The sequence below is a fragment of the Cervus canadensis genome, chromosome 30 (genome assembly GCF_019320065.1).
Source record: "Cervus canadensis isolate Bull #8, Minnesota chromosome 30, ASM1932006v1, whole genome shotgun sequence".
Classification (NCBI taxonomy): Eukaryota; Metazoa; Chordata; class Mammalia; order Artiodactyla; family Cervidae; genus Cervus; species Cervus canadensis.
The window spans coordinates 2,054,299-2,073,678 of record NC_057415.1 but is presented as its reverse complement, the minus strand read 5'-3'; the positions used below and the strand labels follow the sequence as shown (position 1 = coordinate 2,073,678).

Here is a 19,380-nt window from a genome sequence, read left to right as displayed (position 1 = left end):
GGGGAATATGTGCCATTTGCTCTCTCTACGAGGGTTTGGGCAAGGGAGAGGAAGAGGAGGAGAGGTGAATTGGAAGGTCATCAATTATGGGTGGAAGTTAGGGTGGCAAATGATGGGCTCTTGAATCCTAGGAAGTCCCCTGTCAGGGGTCATGAGTGGGGCCATAGTCACCAGAGTCAGAGCAAGTCCCACAAAAAGCTGAGACCAGCAGGCTGGGCACAGTTCTTGGTGCTGCATGGGAACCTCAGTGACTCTTCCCAGAAATGACTAGACCTTTTTTTCTGGATGAGGATGCTCACTGTGGGATAACTCGCTCAAGCTTGTACCCTTTGTGATTTGAAGAGCTGGGACTTGAACCCAGGTCATTTGGTGCCTGGCATTTTGCTTTCCATCACTGTGCCCCTCACACTGGTCTGCAGTTTAGGCTGGATTTTCGTCTGTGTGTTACATTTCAGGAACTATGATTTGATGTCAGAACCTATCTGAGTCTCTATAACAAACATGCCCTGGAATCATAGGGTTTGGATGGATGGCGAAGGTTGAGAAACACTCTGTGGAGGTGGGAGGGAGGGGGAAATGCTGGAATTCATGAAGCTGGGGAGGGACCTGGGTCTTTTTAGTGGGAGGTCTTCAGCTTATAATGGGAAGGATGAAGGCTGAAACTGTTCAGCTTAGCTCATGCATGCGTGATAAGTTACTTAAGTCGTGTCCGACTCTTTGCGACCCTATGGACTGTTGCCTGCCAGGCTCCTCTGTCCATGGGATTCTCCAGGCAAGCATACTGGAGTGGATTGCCATGCCTTCTTCCAGGGGATCTTCCTGACCCAGGGATTAAACCCGCATCTCCTGCGATTCCTGCATTGCTGGCAGATTCTTTACCCACTGAGCCACCAGGGAAGCCCCAACTTAGCTCATGAGCCCTAATGTGTCAGGGTCTTAGGAGTAATCCCTGGGGTTAGGAATATCACATGAGGGCCTGACCACTGGCCACTGCAGGATCACCCCCGACTTAATGGACTCAAGGGAGGTGAACCTGGAGCTTTCTGCTCTGGAGCAGGAGAGAGGGTGGCCACAGGGAGGGAGAGAGGGGAGAAGCCAACCTCCTACCACCAGCACGAACCGTATCAGCATTCAGAGAAAGTCGAAAGGAATCTTTCAGCTGACTGGCTACCTAGCTCAAGGCTAACCACACTCTTAACACAATAATAAGTCAATCCTCACTGAATAATTAAATAGAGAGCCTTCATAAGTATTGACTTAATGTGACAGCAAGTCTATAGTGACTCGGGGTTTGCTTATGTAAACACAATCTCTTGTTCAGCTTACTTAGCAGTTCAATGAAATAGAACAGTCCTTCGATTAAAATCAAATGATGCATACGTTTAATTCTTTTCTCCTCTTACCAGGTAATAATAGGTTTGGAACACAGGTGAAGGGATTGTGGGGACAGAAACTGGATAAAAGGACCTCTGCCCGTCTGTCTGTGTTTTTAGAGAACAGGAAGGACTGTATCCAATGATGGTGTCTAGAGGAAGGATGTGGCCTTGGCTCCCATCTCTGGGTCCCGGGTGGGAGAGTCACGTGGGCTTAGGTTAGCTTCTGCCCCATCCAGACTCTCTCTGTCCTCTCCTAAAGCAGGCTTCTGTTGGCCACTCTGGTTGGTGTGCCAGTCTTTTGATGGTGGCCTGGTTCTAACTGATCGCTTCTGATCACTTGGGGTCCAGTGCCTCCAACCACAGATATCTCCAGGTCATTTTCTTTTCTTTCTTTTTTTATATTTTATTTATTCGGCTCTGCTGGGTCTAAGTTGCGGCACACAGGATCTCTGATACTCTGTGTGACATGCAAGATCTTTAGCTGTGGCAGGAGAACCCTTAGTTGCGGTGTATGGGATCAGGTTCCCAGACCAGAGTTTGAACCTGGGCCCCCTGCACTGGGGGCATGGAGTCTGAGCCACTGGACCACAAGGGAAGTGCCCTCCAGGTTATTTTCCTTTTTATTATTATTTACTTTTTGGCTGCTGCTGGGTCTTCATTACTTTTCCCAGGGACTTTCTCTAGTTGTTACAAGCAGGGGCTACACTTTGTTACAATACGTGGGCTTCTCCTTGTGGTGGCTTCTCTTGTTGCAGAGCATGCGCTCTGGGCGTGAGGGCTCAGAAGTTACGATACACAAGCTTGGTTGCTTGGTGGAATCTTCTAACATGTTCCCTGCATTGGCAGGCAGATTCTTACCCACTGCACTACAGGGAAGTCCCTCTAGGTCATTTGCTATTGATGCCCTCATGGCTCACCTGGAGGAGAGGGAGGGTCCTGGGTGAGTTTCAGACTCCATGGGAAAGGGGGGTGGCTGATTCCCTGAGATGACACCGGAAGAGAAATAAGCCTCCCTCTTTCTGTAGCTTCTGGATGAGGGGAGGGAACACTGGGTTGAGAAAAGAGAAGGCCAGATCAGGGCAGGGGCAGCGGGGTGGAGGGGAAGACCCGCTGGCTTTGGAGCTGAGATTTGAAGCTGAGTGTTTTGGGCTTCCCCAGTGGCTCAGCGGTAAAGAATGTGCCTGCAAAGCAGGAGACCCAGGTTCCATCACTGAGTCAGGAAGATCCCCTGAAGGGGGAAGTGGTAACCCACTGCAGTGTTCTTGCCTGAAGAATCCCATGCACAGAGGAGCCTGGTGGGCTACAGTCTGTGGGGTCACAAAAGAGTCAGACACGACCGAGCAACTGAACAACAACAGCAACTTCTGCCTTGCTGCTGTGATATTAAGTGAGCTAATTAATCTCTCTCTGACTCTATTTCCTTATCTGTAAAGCAGCAGTAATAATGCTAGCTTTAGGGTAAAGCCTGGTGATGTTAGTGGAAGCACTTTGTGTGACTGTATAAATGAAGGAGATGCTTGTTAATAGATCAGAGATATTTTGTTGCTTTGGCCTGAAGGGAGAGGATGGAGAAGCATCATGGGTGTGTGTGTGTGCATGCTAAGTCGCTTCAGTCGTATCTGACTCTTTTGCAACCCCATGGACTGTAGCCCTCCAGGCTCCTCTGTCCGTGGGATTCTCCAGACAAGAATACTGGGGTGGGTAGCCATTCTCTTCTCCAGGGGATATTCCCAACCCAGGGATTGACCCCGCGTCTCTTGTGTCTCCTGCATTGGAAGATGTGTTCTTTACCACTAGTGCCACCTGGGAAGCCCATCCTAAGCATGAAAAGTGAAAGTGTTAATTGCTCAGTCATGTCCAACTCTTTGAAACCCCACGGACTGTAGCCGACCAGGCTCCTCTATCCATGGAATTCTCCAGGCAAGAATACTGGGTTGCCATGCCCTCCTCCAAGGGATCTTCCCGAACTTGTAGGTAAGTACTGTGATCCCTTCCCTTCTGCAGATGAGGAAATGGAGGCCTAGAAGAGGTTTAATGACCGAGTCAAGGCCACACAGCTAGCGAGTAGCTGAGCCAGGGTTCAGACCCAGCCAGCATGACATGATGCCATAAATTGGACCTCAGGGCTGGGCCTGCTTCTGTGTATAGGTGGGGTTCTCGTAGAATTCTGGACTTCCCGGGGGAGGAGAGCAAATCGTGCTTTTGGCAGCAGGCTGCCCTGAGGTCTTAGTCACGTCCGGAAGGGTTCAATCTGCATTTCCTAGCCTGGCAGCAGGCTCTTCTTCCACCTGCCAGCTCCTAGGGCTCAGGGCTGCCCTGGAGTGAGGGGCCAGGACTCTGAGATGGCAGCTTTGCTCTCTCAGCCTCTTTCTCTTGCAATCGAGGGTCAGTTTCTGGTGCTTCTGGGACCAGTAACATTTTCTCTAACCAAAGACTTCAAGAAATCATTGTTTATAATAACCCAGGATTCCTGAGGCCTCATTCAATTAAATGTAAAGAAATAATGACCATCTTAAAGCAACTTTATTAAAAGAGCACATAATGAACAGTGGATTCTATTAGCAGCTTTTGAAATTTATTTCTGGATTGTGTCAGTTCACACACCATTTTCCCCTGCTCTGCCTAGGGTGCGTAAGTATATCGTCTCCTGCTTTTTATCCCTTAACATGATTTCAGTCAATCCTAAAGGAAATCAACCCTGAATATCCACTGGAAGGACTGATGCTGAAGCTCCAGTACTTTGACCACCTGATGCAAAGAGCCGACTCATTGGGAAAGACTGTGATGCTGGGAAAGATTGAAGGCAAAAAGAGAAAGCAGGCAGCAGAGGCTGAGATGGTTAGACAGCATCACCAACTCAGTGGACATGAGTTTGAGCAAACTCTGGGAGATAGTGAAGGACAGAGGGGCCTGGTGTGCTGCCGTCCACGGGTCACAGAGTCGGACACGACTTACCGACTGAACAGCAACGGCATCCTTGTCATTGTCAGTAGTGATGTGGCTTTCTGTGGCTTACCCATTGGAACCATTCCTCTCCAGTTAAGCTGAGTGAAGAATCCAAGGCCAGGTCCGTCTTCCTTCATGAGTAGTACCATCATCCATTTTCAAGTTACTCACACTGAAGTGTTCTTGTGACCCTGGCTGTCTCACATGGGTCAGATAGACCCTTTGTGGGTTTGGTTTTTGATATGTGTCCCTTTCAGTGTGTGCCTTTTGTGGTTGCTTTGAACTTGGGCAAAGAAGATCAGATAAAATCAGAGAGCGAAGCTAAGTAGTAGTCAAAAAATTTTATGTTTTAAGTGACAGAAACCCAACTACCCTAAGAAAAATGGAAAAGTAATCTATTGGCTTTCAATACAATATAGAAAGAGTAAGGGTGTATTCCAGGATTCAAGTGCAAATAGGTCTCCCTCTGTTTCTCCTTGTCTCTAGCTTTTGCTTCTCTTGGCAGGCTAGCTGCATATTATCTTTATTGTGACCGTGAGGCTAGATCTGTGGTCCTAATTTTTAGGGCTTACATCCCTGGTGCCTTAATCACCAGGAAGAAAAGAAAGTTCTTCTTTGCTCTATAGGAAAACCTCGGGGCAGGGCTCTGCTTGGCCTGGCTTGTGTTGCTTCCTTATCCTAGACGGTCAGTGTGGCCAGGAAGAGAGAGCTGTGTAGTGGGCATGGCCTGGGTCACCTGCCCACCTGTAGCCCCAGAAGGTGGAGCACCATGGTTGACAGCCTGTAAGAACTACCTGGCCAGCGGAGGAATAGCTCTCCCTAAAGGGAGCGGCTATTCTAGGCAGAAAGTGTAAATATCCATGTATACTTAAAGAATAAGCAGGAGGGAAGGAAGCCAAGTGGATTCTTAATTTCATGAGACAAATGGTAGCAGCCTCCGAGAGAAGGCAGGAAGGAACGGGGCTCTGGCTGTCCACAGTGAACCCCCGAGGTGTCAGAAAGCAGGCCCATGGGGGAAATCCATTTCTGTCTGTCTCGGTGTCACGTAACATTGAGCCTGCTTAACCATGCCCTGCATCGCTGGAGGGAACCTTGGAAAGCCATTCCAGAAGCACTTGGGTCTATTAAAGCCATTTCCTCTACGTTCCCCTAAATCAGCTCTGAAGCCCATCGTGAGTAATTTGCATTTCTTGGGAATCCTTTTTCCCCTCCATGAAATATTCAAGTGCCCTGCTCGTTAGCACGCGGCAGCGCTGGTGGCTGCCCCCAGAAGCATCGTTAGCAGTGGTGGGTCATGGCTGCAAAGCTGCAGAAAGACCTCGTTCTCATTGGCAGGCACCTGGCCCTGCTGTGCTGGCTATAGGGTGTGTGACCACGTGAACTCCCTCTTGGCGTTGTTGTGTCTTTGCTGTGAATTATGTCTACTTCGTGGGATTGTTCAGAAAGTCAAATGCGATACCCATGACTGGCACAGAGTGGAGGCCCTCAGTAAATATTAGCTTCCTGTCCTCCGCCTGTGATTCTAAACTAGTAGAAACCCATTGGTTTCTGTGGCAGCAATGTAACAGGTGTAACCTGATAAAGGAGACTTTGGCAAAGTTAACAAGATCTTTAGGTGGCTGGGAAGTTAAGAATCTACTGCAATGCGGGAGACCTGGGTTTGATCCCCGGGTCAGGAAGATCCCCTGGAGAAGAGAGTGGCTATCCATTCCAGAATTCTTGCCTGGAGAATTCCATGGACAGAAGAGCCTGGCGGGCTATGATCCATGGGGTCGCAAAGAGTCGGACATGACTGAATAACACTTTCAGATGCTAAAGCTACGTATTGGCCAGCATTGGAATGCCTTGGGGTTCTGGGGTGCAATTTACCATAGTAGTATTCTAGGCCAGACAGATTGGAGAAAGCCTTTGTGCAAGAGAAAGTGTTTGCAGCCTGGACCAAGGGAGAGAGTCGTCATAACAGGTACCTGTGCTTTCTTGACAAGGTCAAAGCAAAGAATTGAGATGTGTGTGTGTACTCAGTCATGTCCAACTCTTTTGCGACCCCATAGCCCTCCAGGCTCCTCTGTCCATGGGGATTCTCCAGGCAAGAATACTGGACTCAGTTGCCATTTTCACCTCCAGGGGACCTTCCTGAACCAGGGATTGAACCTATGTCTTTTGCGTTACCTACATTGGCAGGCAGGTTCTTTACCGTTAGCACCACTTGGGAAGTGTACCCAAGTGTGACTGTTCTGTATGGGGATAGGTGTGTGTGTGTGTTTGTGTGTGTACAAGCGTGCATACTCCTAGCCATCTTACTGTGAACCTTCTTGGGCTACAGCCTGAAGCATTACTTTTTTTCATTGACTGGGTCATAACGTGTGCATTTTTACAGCTGAGACCAGGGAGTGGGCCTGAAGGGTCCCCGCAAGCCCAGCTCTGAAGCCTGTACCATTTGTTGCATCCCTAACCTTTTCCTGCATTAGAGTCACCTGGAGGGCTGATTGCTGGCCTCTGCCTTTGCATTTCATATCTATTATATCTGGGGTGGGATCCGGAAAATGTGCATTTCTAACAAATTCCCACTTTTACACTTGGTGCTGTGGGCCCGCACTTTGGGAAGTCCGCCCTCTCCCGCCGGCCAGGTCTGGATAGTTCGGCTTGTCTGGGTTGACTGTGGCACTTCCAGCTTTGCCTCTTGTTCCCTTTGCAGGAGTGCACCAGCCCGTCACACAGGGTTGCCAGATCTAACAAAGATACAGGCTACCCAGTTAAACGTGAATGCTGGGTAAACTGAAAAAAAAAAGAGAAAAGAAGCTGGCATGAGTATATCCCAGATATTGCATGGAATGTACTTATACTAAAAAAAAAAAATTATCGATGATCTGGAATTGAAATTCATTGGATGTCCTATATTTAATCTGGCGACTGTTTAATGAAATCCGGGGCCAAGTGTCTCTCTGCCTCTCCTGCTGCTTTCCTGTGATTGAATAGGCTACAGCGGCTGATGAAACCAGCCCAGAGAGGTCTGTGTGTTAGATCCGGCTGCTGCCCTGAACGCATTCGGCAGTCTTTGCTCCGTCTCACTGAGAGCAGACTTGGCCCGTGTCCATTGTTGGTTCTCCTGCTGACTCTCTGTTCCCCCCTTTGTCTGTCTGTCTTCTCTTTCTCTCCTGCTTTCTCTTACGCCGTCTATCCTATGGGGCCTCTTCAAGGCAAACATCTGGGAAGCAATGGGGCTGGTCGAGGGAAAGTCTGTTCCTGGAAGGGAGAATGGGGAACTCACACCGTCCGTAGGGACGAGTGGCAGCTGGCCCAAGAGCCCCAGCTGGCTTGCCGCGCGTGATGAAAGGATAACATTTGCCTTGGAGACTGTACCTACCGGGACCGGGCTGATTCACTTGTGGTTGGAGCTGAGAGTGTCGCGGGCTTGGAGGAAATTGATGCTGCTGGTCGCTAATGCTGATGGATGGAGCCGGCCGCTTGGACAAGGGAGTGGGCTATATGGATTTGGCTGTGTCTTGGGGGACAGAGGGAAGCTGAAGAGTCAAAGGCCTCCTGGAGACTTGGACACAGCATCCTCCTAAGTGGTCACTCTGGTTTGCCAAGGATGCTGGGGCTGGAGAAACAGTGACGGAAGGCCTCGCCACTGCCTTCCCTCCACTGCTCCCCTCTGCCCTTCTCTCTACCCCCCGGTGCCCTGAAGGCAGCCGCGGGGCTGCTGTGAAGGAAACAGGCCACAGCCTCGGAGGAGCAAGGTGGCCCTCCCTCGCTGGCCACCCTGGACCTGGCAAAGGGCCTCCTGCTGCTTCTGTGTCCTCACTGCGGCGTGGGCAGCGGAGTGGGGCTGCAAGGCCATTGTTCACCTGGTCCAGCGGGGGGACTCTGGAGCCAGATGCAGAGACGGAGGGAGCTGTCTTCTCTCCTTGATACACGCGCCTTGTGTGGGGCCCAGACCTACCGCGGCAAGGTGAACAGGTACTTCTTCTGCATCAAACACACGAAAAGCTATTTCCTGTTTGCCAGTGACAGGCACAGTGCTGGGGACAGGATGTCTGGACAAGAGAAAAAGGGTAAGGACGGTGCCTCCTCTGTGTGCCCAGCTCTCGAACAGAGCCGATGAGGGAGCTGGGCTGGCATGGCCCACCCTGTTGAATAACTGGGGATGCTGAGCACAGAGATGCGGCAGGCCTGCCCAAGGTCACGTATCGGGCAAGCAGTGGACTGTGCGCGGCGTGTAACAGCTGTTCCCTCCTCTCCCAGCAGCTGGATCTGTCGTCCCTTTCTCACTGAGCATCGGAACTCTTTCCCCTTCTGTGCCCTGGCTTCCTTCCTTCACCCACCCCCTCTCTCTGGATGACCTTGTCTGTCACTCTGGGTGTCAATTTCTCATTTTCACATGTTCCCGCTGTCTCTAGCCTGGGGTCTGGTGATATTTTGAGGGGCATCGTGGACATGAGGCTGCCAAGAACCTCAATGTTCCCGTGTCAGTGATTGGAGACCCACCCTTGCAGAAGGGAGGTGAGGCCCGCCTGTAGGATGGGGAGGTTGGAGCTAGGTTGTCAGGTCTGCTGCAGCAGGCATCATGCTCCTCCAGGACACTGGGCTGGCACTGACCTCTGTGGAGGCCTGGCCCCGGGCCTGGTGGGCACTCAGCCCTGATCCCATCGGCTGGGATGTCTTTTCTGACATTTCACTGACATGCGAGCCATTCCCATCATTCGTTTGTCAGTCACATGGCGGGGCTTCAATACGTATTTGGAAAAAAGATGAATGGGTATCTCCCGCTAGTCCAAAGGCGTTTGGAGGATATAGATGAAGAAGTCAGTAGAGTCTTCCACTCTGGGAATGTATGTTCCAGTTGAGGGGAGCAAACAGGGCCATATCAGTAAGTCTGTATGCAATTAAGTGTGAAATTGGCTTGTCCAGACTGGATATGTAGCTGGAGTAGAGATGGGAGAAGTCCATGTGGCTGGTGGGGCAGAAAGGACTTCAGGGGCAGGACTGACAGTGAGCCCTTGTAGGAGGGGGTTGGGCTGTCCATGTGATCAAACGGCATTAGCCTGGACTTCTGTATTTTGGTTAAGAGATCCTATTTTAGCTTCTCTTTGGTGGGGAGGAGATGGTAACTAGCACCTCTGCTTGTAATCTCACAGCCCCGCGCCCTGCCGGAGTTCAGCCGCAGTGCTCCTTGTTGCTGGGGCCTGACCACATGTCCTTGGCTCCTTCTAGAGGGAGACCTTCGGCCTTGGCAAGCAATGAGGTCTTTGAAGGTGCTGTGTTCGTGGCCTGTGGCTGCCTGAACAGAGCGCCACAGGCTGGGTGGCTTAAAACAGACGTTGAAAAGATATGGATCTGTCATGCAGGGTGAAGTGAGTCAGAGAAACAAACATCATGTATTAACAGATACATGTGGAATCTAGAAAAAATGGTACAGGGGAACCTGTTGGTATAGGTTAGAATAGAGATGCAGACGTAGAGAATGGACATGTGGACCTGGGGTGAGAGAGGGAGGGTGGCGTGAATTGGGAGGTTGGAATTGGCCCGGGTGCACACTGCCATGTACAGAGCAGACAGCGAGTGGGAAGCCGCCGTGCCGCGTAGGGAGCTCAGCTCGGCGCTCTGTGACGCTAGAGGGCTGGGTGGGAGGAGGGTCCAAGAGGGAGGGGATGTGTGTGTACATGTGACTGATTCACGTTGTACAGCAGAAGCTCACACAACACTGTAAAGCAATTATCATGCAATTAAAAAAGCCCAGAAACTGATTTTTCACAGTTTTGGAGGCCAGAAGTCCAAAATCCAGGTGTTGGCAGGACCGTGCAGGCTTGAAGGGAGAATCTGTCTGACGCCTTTCTTTTAGTTTCTGGTGTTGCCGGCACTCCTTGGCGTCCCTGGACTTGGAAAGGTGTGTGAATGTTTAGTAGCTTAGTGGTGTTGCTCTTTGCATCCCCATGGACTGTAGCCCGCCAAGCTCCTCTGTCCATGGGTTTTCCCAGGTGAGAATACTGGAGTGGGTTGTCCTTTCCTCCGCCAGGGGATTTTCCTGACCCAAGGATCAAACCCGGATTTCCAGCACTGACAGCCAGATTCTTTACCCCTAGCACCACCTGGGAAGCCCAGACTTGTAGGTGCATCAGTTCAAATGCTGCCTGGATCTTCACATGCATTCTCACCGTGTGTCTGTGTCTCTTCTTTTCTGCTTATAAGGACACCAGACTTTGGATTGAGGTCTCACCCTATTTCACTGTGACCTCATCTTGCTATATCTGCAAAGAGCTTGTGTCTGAATAAGGTCAGGTTCACAGGCACCAGGGATGAGCATCTGGCTCCCTGTGTGTGTTAGTCTCTCAGTCATGTCTGACGTGTTGTGACCCCGTGGACTGTAGCCCACCAGGCTTCTCTGTCCATGGGGATTCTCCAGGCAAGAATACTAGAGTGGGTTGCCATGCCTTCCTCCAGGGGATCTTCCCGACCCAGGGATCAAATTCAGGTCTCCCACACTGCTGGCAGATTCTTTACCATCTGAGCCACAGGGAAGCCACGCGGCTCCTTGGCTGACACAATTCAACCTGTGATAGCTGCTTAGAGATTTTGGTTTGTTTGCTCCAGATCCTCCTTGCCTAAGTCCGTGTCCCTTCCTGGCTCCCTGGTGGGTCTCTGGAGGTCTGGGGTGTGGGCAGAGACCACCTCTCATAGACCTTCCTTCATTTGCTGAGCTCACGCAGGACAGACGCTGATCTGACCATTCAGGACCAAGTCTTACTCTGCAGGGGCTGGGAGCTTGGTTGGAAGTGCTGTTTGTCCCTGTTTGGGGGACTGGGTGAGCAGATAGAGGGTGTGATTTATGGGCAGGAGGTAGGGTGGAGACAATGCAAATTTCCTTCTCTTTTCCTGCGGAGGACAGGATGCTTTTGTAGAGGAGTGGGATGGGGGCAGGGAGCCCGCCAGAAGGGGCTGCCCTTGTCGTTGGAGTTCTGGGCTAGAATTCTGGCTCCACTGCTCAGAAGCTCTGGGGTCCTGGGCAGGTTACTGAGCTCCTCTGAGGCTCAGCCTCTTCCTCTGTAAAGGGGGATGGGTGCTAACAACTGCTTGGCACATCTCAGAATTTTTGTGAGGACTTGGTCATAAAAAGTGGATGTGAATGGACCTCTGCGTAAGTCACGTTTTGATTGTGGTCAGTTACACACAACATAAAACTGGCCATTTTCACCAGATTTGAGGGCATTGGGTGCACTCCCACTGTTGTGCAACCACACTGCCATCCATCTCCAGAACTTCGTCATCTTCCCCGACTGTGAAAACAGTGTCTATGTATTGGATAAATAAGGAAGATGAGTCCGCAACGTCTGAAGTCTTGCAGCGAGTTAGGGGCGGAGCTGAAGCGAGACCTCGCCCCCTGGCTCTCAGCTTGGAGCTCATCTTCCATCTCCAGCTCCTTGCTGTCTCTGCAGGCTGCAGGAGCCCAGGGACACGTGAAGCGTCTTTGGGGTCAAATTGCTCTGGAGAGCTGCTACTTCCTTCTCTACCCATTTTTCTGGGACTGTGGTGCCTCCTGGCAAATCAGGATTTGTCCCGTGGGAGGACCTAAGTGGACGCCTCCATTGAGGGTGTTCCTTTTAGGCTGTCCTGTTCCTGGTCTCTCTCAGCTTCTTACTTTTCTCTCTCCCTGCTCCTTCCTGATGTGGACAGAGTTCCGGTGGAGAAGCAGGGGAGCTGAACTGGGGGTGATCTTCGAGGTGGCTTTGTGAGAAATTCTGCGGTGTGGACAGCATGGGCAGGGTGGCAGGTGGGCCCTCCTGTGGCTCCCATATTTCTCAGGCACTGCAGCCTGAGCGGTAGGAGGCGGCAGTGGTCCCGGCTCAGGCTGACGGCAGCAGCCCCGGGCCCGGGGCACTAGGGCAGGAGGCAGAAGGAGTAGAAATACCTGTGCAGGTTGGGCTTGGGTGCCCTAGGCCTCCTGTGAGCTCCACGCAGGTGCCAGGGGCTGGGGGCAGACGGGCTCAGACAGCGGCTGCCCTCCGGCAGCTCACGGTCATGCCGGGAACACAGCTGTGTGCAGGCGGGTACAAAGCAGCTTTATCCGTGCCGACAGAGAGGAGCAGGTGATGACAGGTTACGTCACCAGGGGAAGGAAATGCTGCTTGTGCCTTGCGGGGTTGGGGAGCTAGTGGAGGGACGGCCCTGGAGGCTCTGCTTTGATTTGATGTAGAAGAGAAGGGTCAGGAATGCCCGAGGGATGTCTCATCCTAGGGGGACTCTTTTTTTTTTTTAACCTCCCTGGGAGTTGGTCCCACTAACCCCTAGAAGGACCCTGTGAGGTGGCTGAAGGTGTTAGTTGCTCAGTTCTGTCTGACTCTTAGACACCCTGTGGACTGTAGCCCACCAGGCTCCTCTGTCCATGGTATTCTCCAGGCATGAATACTGGAGCGGGTTGCCATTTCCTTCTCTAGGGGCTCTTCCCGACCCAGGAATCAAACCTGGATCTCCTGCATTACAGGCAGATTCTTTACTATCTGAGCCTCCAGGGAAGCCCTATGAGGTGGCTGGGCAGGGGTTATTTACTTATTTTTTTGTCTGCTTCGGATCTTTGTTGCATCATGCAGGTCCTGAGTTGTGGCACATGAACTCTTTCTGCTTGTGGCTCTCGGGCGTAGTTGCTCCATGGCATTGTAAGATCTTAGTTCCTGGACCAGTGGTCAAACCCACATCCTCTGCATTCCAAGGTGGACTCTTAACCACTGACCCCCCAGGGAAGTCCCTGGGCAGATATTGTAGGGTGGCAGTAGCAATGTGTTGAAGGACTTGGGAAAGGTCACCAGGAGTGTGACCAAGCAGGAAGCAGAGCCCGGCCTTCCTGTCTGAGTCCCAGACGTTGTCAGCAAACCCACCCGGGTTCTCTCTGTGTTCCTCCAAGTGAGAGACCCGTTCAGAATGGGTTTTGCCTAAGCTGGGTGACTGGCAGGAGGAGAAGGGGGCGACAGGGCGAGATGGTTGGACGACATCACTGACTCCGTGGACATGAGTTTGAGCAAATTCTGGGAGATGGGGAAGGCCTGGGAAGCCTCGCGTGCTGCAGTCCATGGGGTCACAAAGAGCTGGACACAGCTGAGTGACCGAACAACAACAAAACTGGATGCCTTGATTTCCAGGAAGTCCTGTCCTCAAGGAGCTCCTAGCCTGAAACCCCCCAAAACTTGTTTGCCCCCCGTCTTCCTCCTCTCTGTCCTTCCTGGTTTCTGCCTGCCCTGGGAGGCTCTGAAGTAGCGGCTGTGCCCTGGAGGAGACAGGAGGTCAGCCAGGTTAACCTGCTTTCTCCGTGGTCTTCTCCTGACCCCAGGTCCCGGCTGGCGGACTTCCATGCCAACTGCCGTGCCTCCTACCAGACGCTCACCAGCTGCCCCACCGACAATTACCAGGCGTGTCTTGGCTCCTACGCTGGCATGATCGGTAAGCCACCCAGCCCGGGGTCTCAGTGGCTCCAGGCTGCCCCTGGCCCAGTTAGGGACTGAAGTCCTGTTCCTCCTCTGCCTGGTTTCAGATAAGAGGTGTGATGGGAGCTGGGATTTTATCACAGGGGAGGAGCCCCAAGGATCTTAGGAAGCTTCCGAAATAAGAAGGGTGATGTTTATTGTGTGACATTCTAGGCTCTGGACTGAGCAGTTTACGTGGACTGTCTTATGTAAATCTCAAAACAGTGCTTTCTGGGTGGGGGTTAAGGCTCCACTTTACAGATGGGAAAACTGAGGCTTAGGGAAACAGTGACTTGCACATGTTCACCCCGCTGGTCAATGCTGGCACTGGGATATAAACCCAGGAGAGAGCCTTAGTCTCCCTGACTGTTGGTGTAGGAGAAAGCCAGGGCCTGTGCTCTGGGTGGGGGCTCCTGGGTATCCCCTCTGCTGTCCTCTATGCCGTGACCCCCCTGCCAACCCTCGTGGTTTGGATTGTGAGCTGTGATGTATATGTGTTTAGGGTCAGGTGGTGGGGGTGGGGGACGGGTCCCAAGCCTCGTCTATGGTGTGCCTGGGGTCTGGGGGCCAGGAGGGAAGCCTTACTGTTCCTCTCTCCTCGGCCTCCCTGTCTCCCTGCCCAGGGTTCGATATAACACCCAACTACGTGGACTCCAGCCCCACGGGCATTGTGGTGTCCCCCTGGTGCAGCTGCCGTGGGAGTGGAAATATGGAGGAGGAGTGCGAGAAGTTTCTGAAGGACTTCACAGAGAACCCATGCCTCCGTGAGTCCGCCTGCATCCGCCCCATCAGGAGCCGTCCCGCCCCTCTTGTCCCGGGGGCCCTGGAACTGTGCTGGGCCTGCCCTCCTTCCCCCTGTGGTGGCTGGTGGTCCCTATGGGGCTTCTCCAGGAGGGGGTTTGACTACGCAGACTGTGGGTTTTGCACTCCTGTAGATGCTTCCTGGAGCTGTTCGGAGGCCCCTGGAGGCCTCAACCTTTGCCACATTAAGGCTGAAGGTTTCTGGTCTGTTATCCTGATGGTTTCACCAGGTTCCTTTGGGGACTGCCCTGCTATGAGGGTCTCAGCTTCTGTCACTTCTGCCTTTAAGGATTGATTTCCCCTGGGAATTGGAGTCTCAAGTCATCAAGCTACTACTAATCTGAAGGCCAGAGAGAGAAGTCAGCCACAAGCTCCATCTGCCTGGTCTTTCTAGTCTGACACCCTCGACAACCCACCCACTGGAAGATCTCCTCCCCCTTTCCCTTCCTCTTTTCTTCCTTCTGTCCGTCTGTCCATCCTGCCCTTCTGACAGCACTGGGAGTTTAGAGATGGAAGTCACAGGTCTTGTCATTGAGCAGCTCACCCTCTGGAGGGGGGCCACCATTAGAGCATCATGGACATCACAGTACAGAGGGCGCTGTGCTAGGGTGGAGGTCTGCAGGGGGTTCTGCCGGGGCACAGGGTGGGGATGCCCAAGACATCCTGGAGGTAAGGGTCCCTGAAGGCTTCTCGGAAGCTGACCCACAGCGGGGGTCGGTGGGCACTGGTCAGCTGAAGTGGCAGTGAGGGCCCGCTGGTCTGCTCTAGGCAGAAGTGGGGTTTGGGAACCTGTGGACTGCTTAGCCTTGCCACAGAGTGCGAGGATGCCTGGGGTTACTTGGACAGGTGGAGAGAGTCCTCCTCATGGAGGCGGGCAGGGAGACTTGAAGGCATTTGGATCTTAGGGTCCTGCAGGTGGCAGAGGTGGTATGTGGGTTGGTGAAGGGGTGTTGGCAGGTGGTGCCGTGGTCAGATCTGGTTTTGGAAGGCTCACTCTTTGCTTCTTGTGTGGAGGGGGTGAGGGTAGGGATATGGTTCTCACAGGTGACCCAAAACCGAGTCCACTAGAGGATGTAGCGGGTGCTCTGGGTGGAGGACGGTGCCCACTGATCCAGAGCAGTGTTGGCAGCGGGATGGGGAGGAGACATGGGTGGAGAGACCTCTCAGGGGTCAGCTCGTGGCCAGCAAGAGGGTGGTTAGGGGAGTGTCCTGAGTGACCGAGATTTCAGCCTTGGGTGACTTAGTGGAGAAGAGATGGCAGACCTTCAGTACTGAAAATGTGGGGGGGCAGTGTCGCAGTGGAGGGGGTGGTGCCTAGTTAAGGTGGCGATCTGATGCACCTGAGGTGCCTCTGGGGCTTGGAGATGGAGCTTCCTCTAGGTCTTGTGCGTATGGTTGGGTACTGGGGACACGATTTTGTCCAAGAGGTCTCATTAGTCAGTCCTGAGTCAGTCAGCGTAGCTGACTGAGTGAGGGTGGGTGAGGCCACCTGGGGAGGCGGGCTGCACTGGGGGCCATTGGCATGCAGTGGGGGGCATGGCCTGCAGCACCAAATGCTGCAGAGAGGACAGCTCATGCCCTAGGCACGGCCTGCTCCTCCCCTCCTGGCTCCCCATGCTCCCACTTCTTCTCCTATGTTCCTCTTCATTCCTCATCCAGTACATCTTCTATTCCAGCTTCCCTCCTGCTGTTTTCTTCTCTGGGTATGAGACCTTGCTAGGTATCTGAAAGGGAGCTTCAGCCGAGTTAGTTCAGGCAAGTTCCACCCTGCCCCCAGCTCCGGGCCATCACAGGGAAGGTAGCTGTTGGGATACCTTCAGCTGAGGGGCAGAGTGGCGGAGGGGCCCCTCATTTCTCTGTGTCTCCCTGCTCTCTTTCCCACAGGGAACGCCATCCAGGCCTTTGGCAATGGTACAGATGTGAACCTGTCCCCTAAAAGCCCCCCATTCCAGGCCACACAGGCCCCTCGGGTAGAGAAAACGCCTTCATTGCCAGATGACCTCAGTGATAGCACCAGCCTGGGGACCAGTGTCATCACCACCTGCACATCTGTCCAGGTGAGGGGTTATAGCTCGGGCACTGGGGATATGAAGCTGGGGCAGGTGGAGGGCTGAGAGAAGAATCTAATGTCAGGGACAGAGTGGGAGTTTACAGACGGGGACCAGGGACGGGGCACACAACCTCCTCCCTTTGGGTCAGGACCCTAGAGGCAGAAAGAGCTGGTGGGAGTTAATTTTCCATGATTCATTGACTGGACATCACCTTGCAAGTATCAGACACCTGTTCTGTCACGGGATTGTACTACATACCACAGGGGTGCCTGAGAGATGAGATGGTTAACATTCACTTGCCATCTACTGATGACCAGGTACTGTAGACTCGCCAGCAGACTCTGCCTATTTCATTGAATTCTCACACAGTGAGATGCTGGGATCCTTGTTTTACATACAGGAAGCTAGCCCAGGTGTGTTAGGCCACACAGTCAGGGTCACACAGCTGGTTAGTGGTGGAATTTCAAACCTACCTCTGACCCTACAGCCCATGATGTTCATTTGTTTATCCATCCGCCCATCCATCCAACGTGTGTGATGCACACATTTTGGTCGAGATCTTATGTGAGATGCTAAGGAGACACTGGTGAATGAGGCTGACAAAGTCCTGTGTTCTGTGGTCCTTGGTGGTGGTGTTGAGGGTCAGACAGCTCAACGAGCACCAGACATGGGGTGTGGTCAGTGCCGCAAGAGGGGACCACGTGGATGGCGCTGTGGAGACACATCCCAGGGCTCGCCACTCAGCCTTTGTCTCTGCTGAGCGTCCCTCCTACCATCACACCATCTGCTATAGTAGATTCTTTGCTTAGGATGTTGATCTGATCGGAACCCCCCCTCCCCCACACACTCACACTCATATACACACACTTATATATGCTTGTGCACACACTCACACCCTAGAAGAAAGACTTTAAAAGAGGATCGGGTGCAGAATATCAGGGGAAGCAGAGGAGGGAGGGAATGACGTGGGCACGGATGCTGGGGCATAAGGGGTGCTTCAGGCAGGAGTTGGGGCTGGAATTCCCAAGGAGGGGTGGGGCCTGGAGTCCAGTCAGTGGGGCTCAGTGTGGGTTTGGCTGTGGGGGCAGCGAGAACAAGCCTGGCTGTGTAGGGCAATGAAGACACAGTCTGAGTGGGGTGGGCTGGTGGGATCACCAGTAGGCACACTCTATGAAGTTTCATTCTTGCAAGATGAGTAAGTCCCGGAGAGCTGGCTATAGCCATGTTACTGTAGTCGACATGTTGTACTGTGTACTGGAAAATTGCTAAGACTTTAGATGTGTAGACCTTAGGTGTTCTCAGCACAAAAAAGAAATCAAACAAACAAAAAAGGTAATGGTAGAGGTGTGAAGTGATGGATGTGTTGATGGACTCATGGTGAATATTTCACAGTACTTAAGTGTATTGGATCGTGCACCTTAAATATTTTTTGGATATGCCCTGAGCATTGTGAGATCTTAATTCCCTGACTAGGGATCGGGCCTGGGCCTCTTGCAGTGGAAGTACAGAGTCCTAACCACTGGACCATCAGGGAATTTCCAAATATATGCAATCTTTGATGGTCTGTATAACCTCAGTAGGGCTTCCCTGGTGGCTCAGTGGTGAAGAATCTGTCTGCAGTGCAGGAGCCCCAGGTTTGATCCCTGGGTTGGGAGGATCCCCTGGAGGAGGAAATGGCAACCCACTGCAGTATTCTGCATGGACAGAGGAGCCTGGTGGCCTGCAGTCCATAGGGCTGCAAAGAGTCGGGCACGGCTGAGTGACGAACACTACCATTAACCTCAGTACTTCCAGAGATGAAGAGCAGCGGGCTTTCAGAGTCCTGAGACGAGACCTGAGCAGAGACGTCCAGGCCCCTTGGGCATCCCTCGCTGGTGCCCATCCTGGTTGGGAAGCCCACTCCCTCTTCCCTTCTCATGGACACCCTGACCTCCAAGTGCCCTCAGGCCCGCCCAGCGTGGCCCCTCCACGCCCCGCTCCCCTCCATTAGGCCACCCCTCCTGATTGAGGCTGCGGTGTGCGCGTCACCCTTGGGCAGCTCCTAATTACACTGAGCATGCTTCAGCGGCTGCCGGCGGGGCTCAGGGGCTGCTCCACAGATGGTCACCAGCTCAATTCCGTGCTAGAGCAATGGGCAACTCGGCTGCTGGGGCTGTGCCACCTGTCAGGTGACCAGGCTCTGGTCTGGTCCCCAGGTCCCTCTGGGCACTGCCAGCCTTCCTCCCCAGCCCCTTGGGGCTGGCTAACCCAGGAGATGCGCACTCAGGGGGCCGTGGACCCTCCTTAAGACTCTCAGAGAGTCACCGTGGGCATGGAAAAGTTCAAAGCTGGGCTCTCATGTCTGCCGCAGTCCTCTAAATGCCTGGTGACTCTGACTCCCTTTTCTCCCCATTTCCCTCCAGTGCCTTGCTGAACCATTGCCTGGTTACTTTCAGCCCCAGCTTGGGGCTGCAGGCTCACTGTCTGGGGTCTCATCTTATACTTGGTTTGATTACAGGGGGGTTAATACATGATCTCTATGGAAGACAATGTGTATGAGGAACCTTACCTATATGTTAGGTGTTTTGAATCCCGGGGTTGGGGGAGCTGTCTTGCTGGGGGATCCTCCAGGCCTGTCCCCCGCGACCGTCCACTTAGGTCTATTGACTAAGTCACTCTGGGCAGGACAGCACGGGGGGCCTTCCCAGGAGAGGGACCCATCCATCACCATCCCTACACCCCTATTTCTTCTCTCAGAAACTGAAAGGGATGTGC

At 52.9% G+C, this 19,380-nt stretch overlaps 1 protein-coding gene across 2 annotated transcripts in view; it reads left to right on the top strand.

The window, feature by feature from the left end:
* The window catches only part of GFRA2 (GDNF family receptor alpha 2), a 102,303-nt gene that overhangs the window by 72,860 nt on the left and 10,063 nt on the right, over positions 1–19,380 (top strand). For both annotated transcript variants that reach the window (XM_043453712.1, XM_043453711.1), the window contains exons 5-7: positions 13,642–13,751; positions 14,398–14,538; positions 16,460–16,632. In XM_043453712.1, coding sequence (XP_043309647.1) covers positions 13,642–13,751; positions 14,398–14,538; positions 16,460–16,632 — 424 coding nt within the window. The remainder of the gene's footprint in view (positions 1–13,641; positions 13,752–14,397; positions 14,539–16,459; positions 16,633–19,380) is intronic.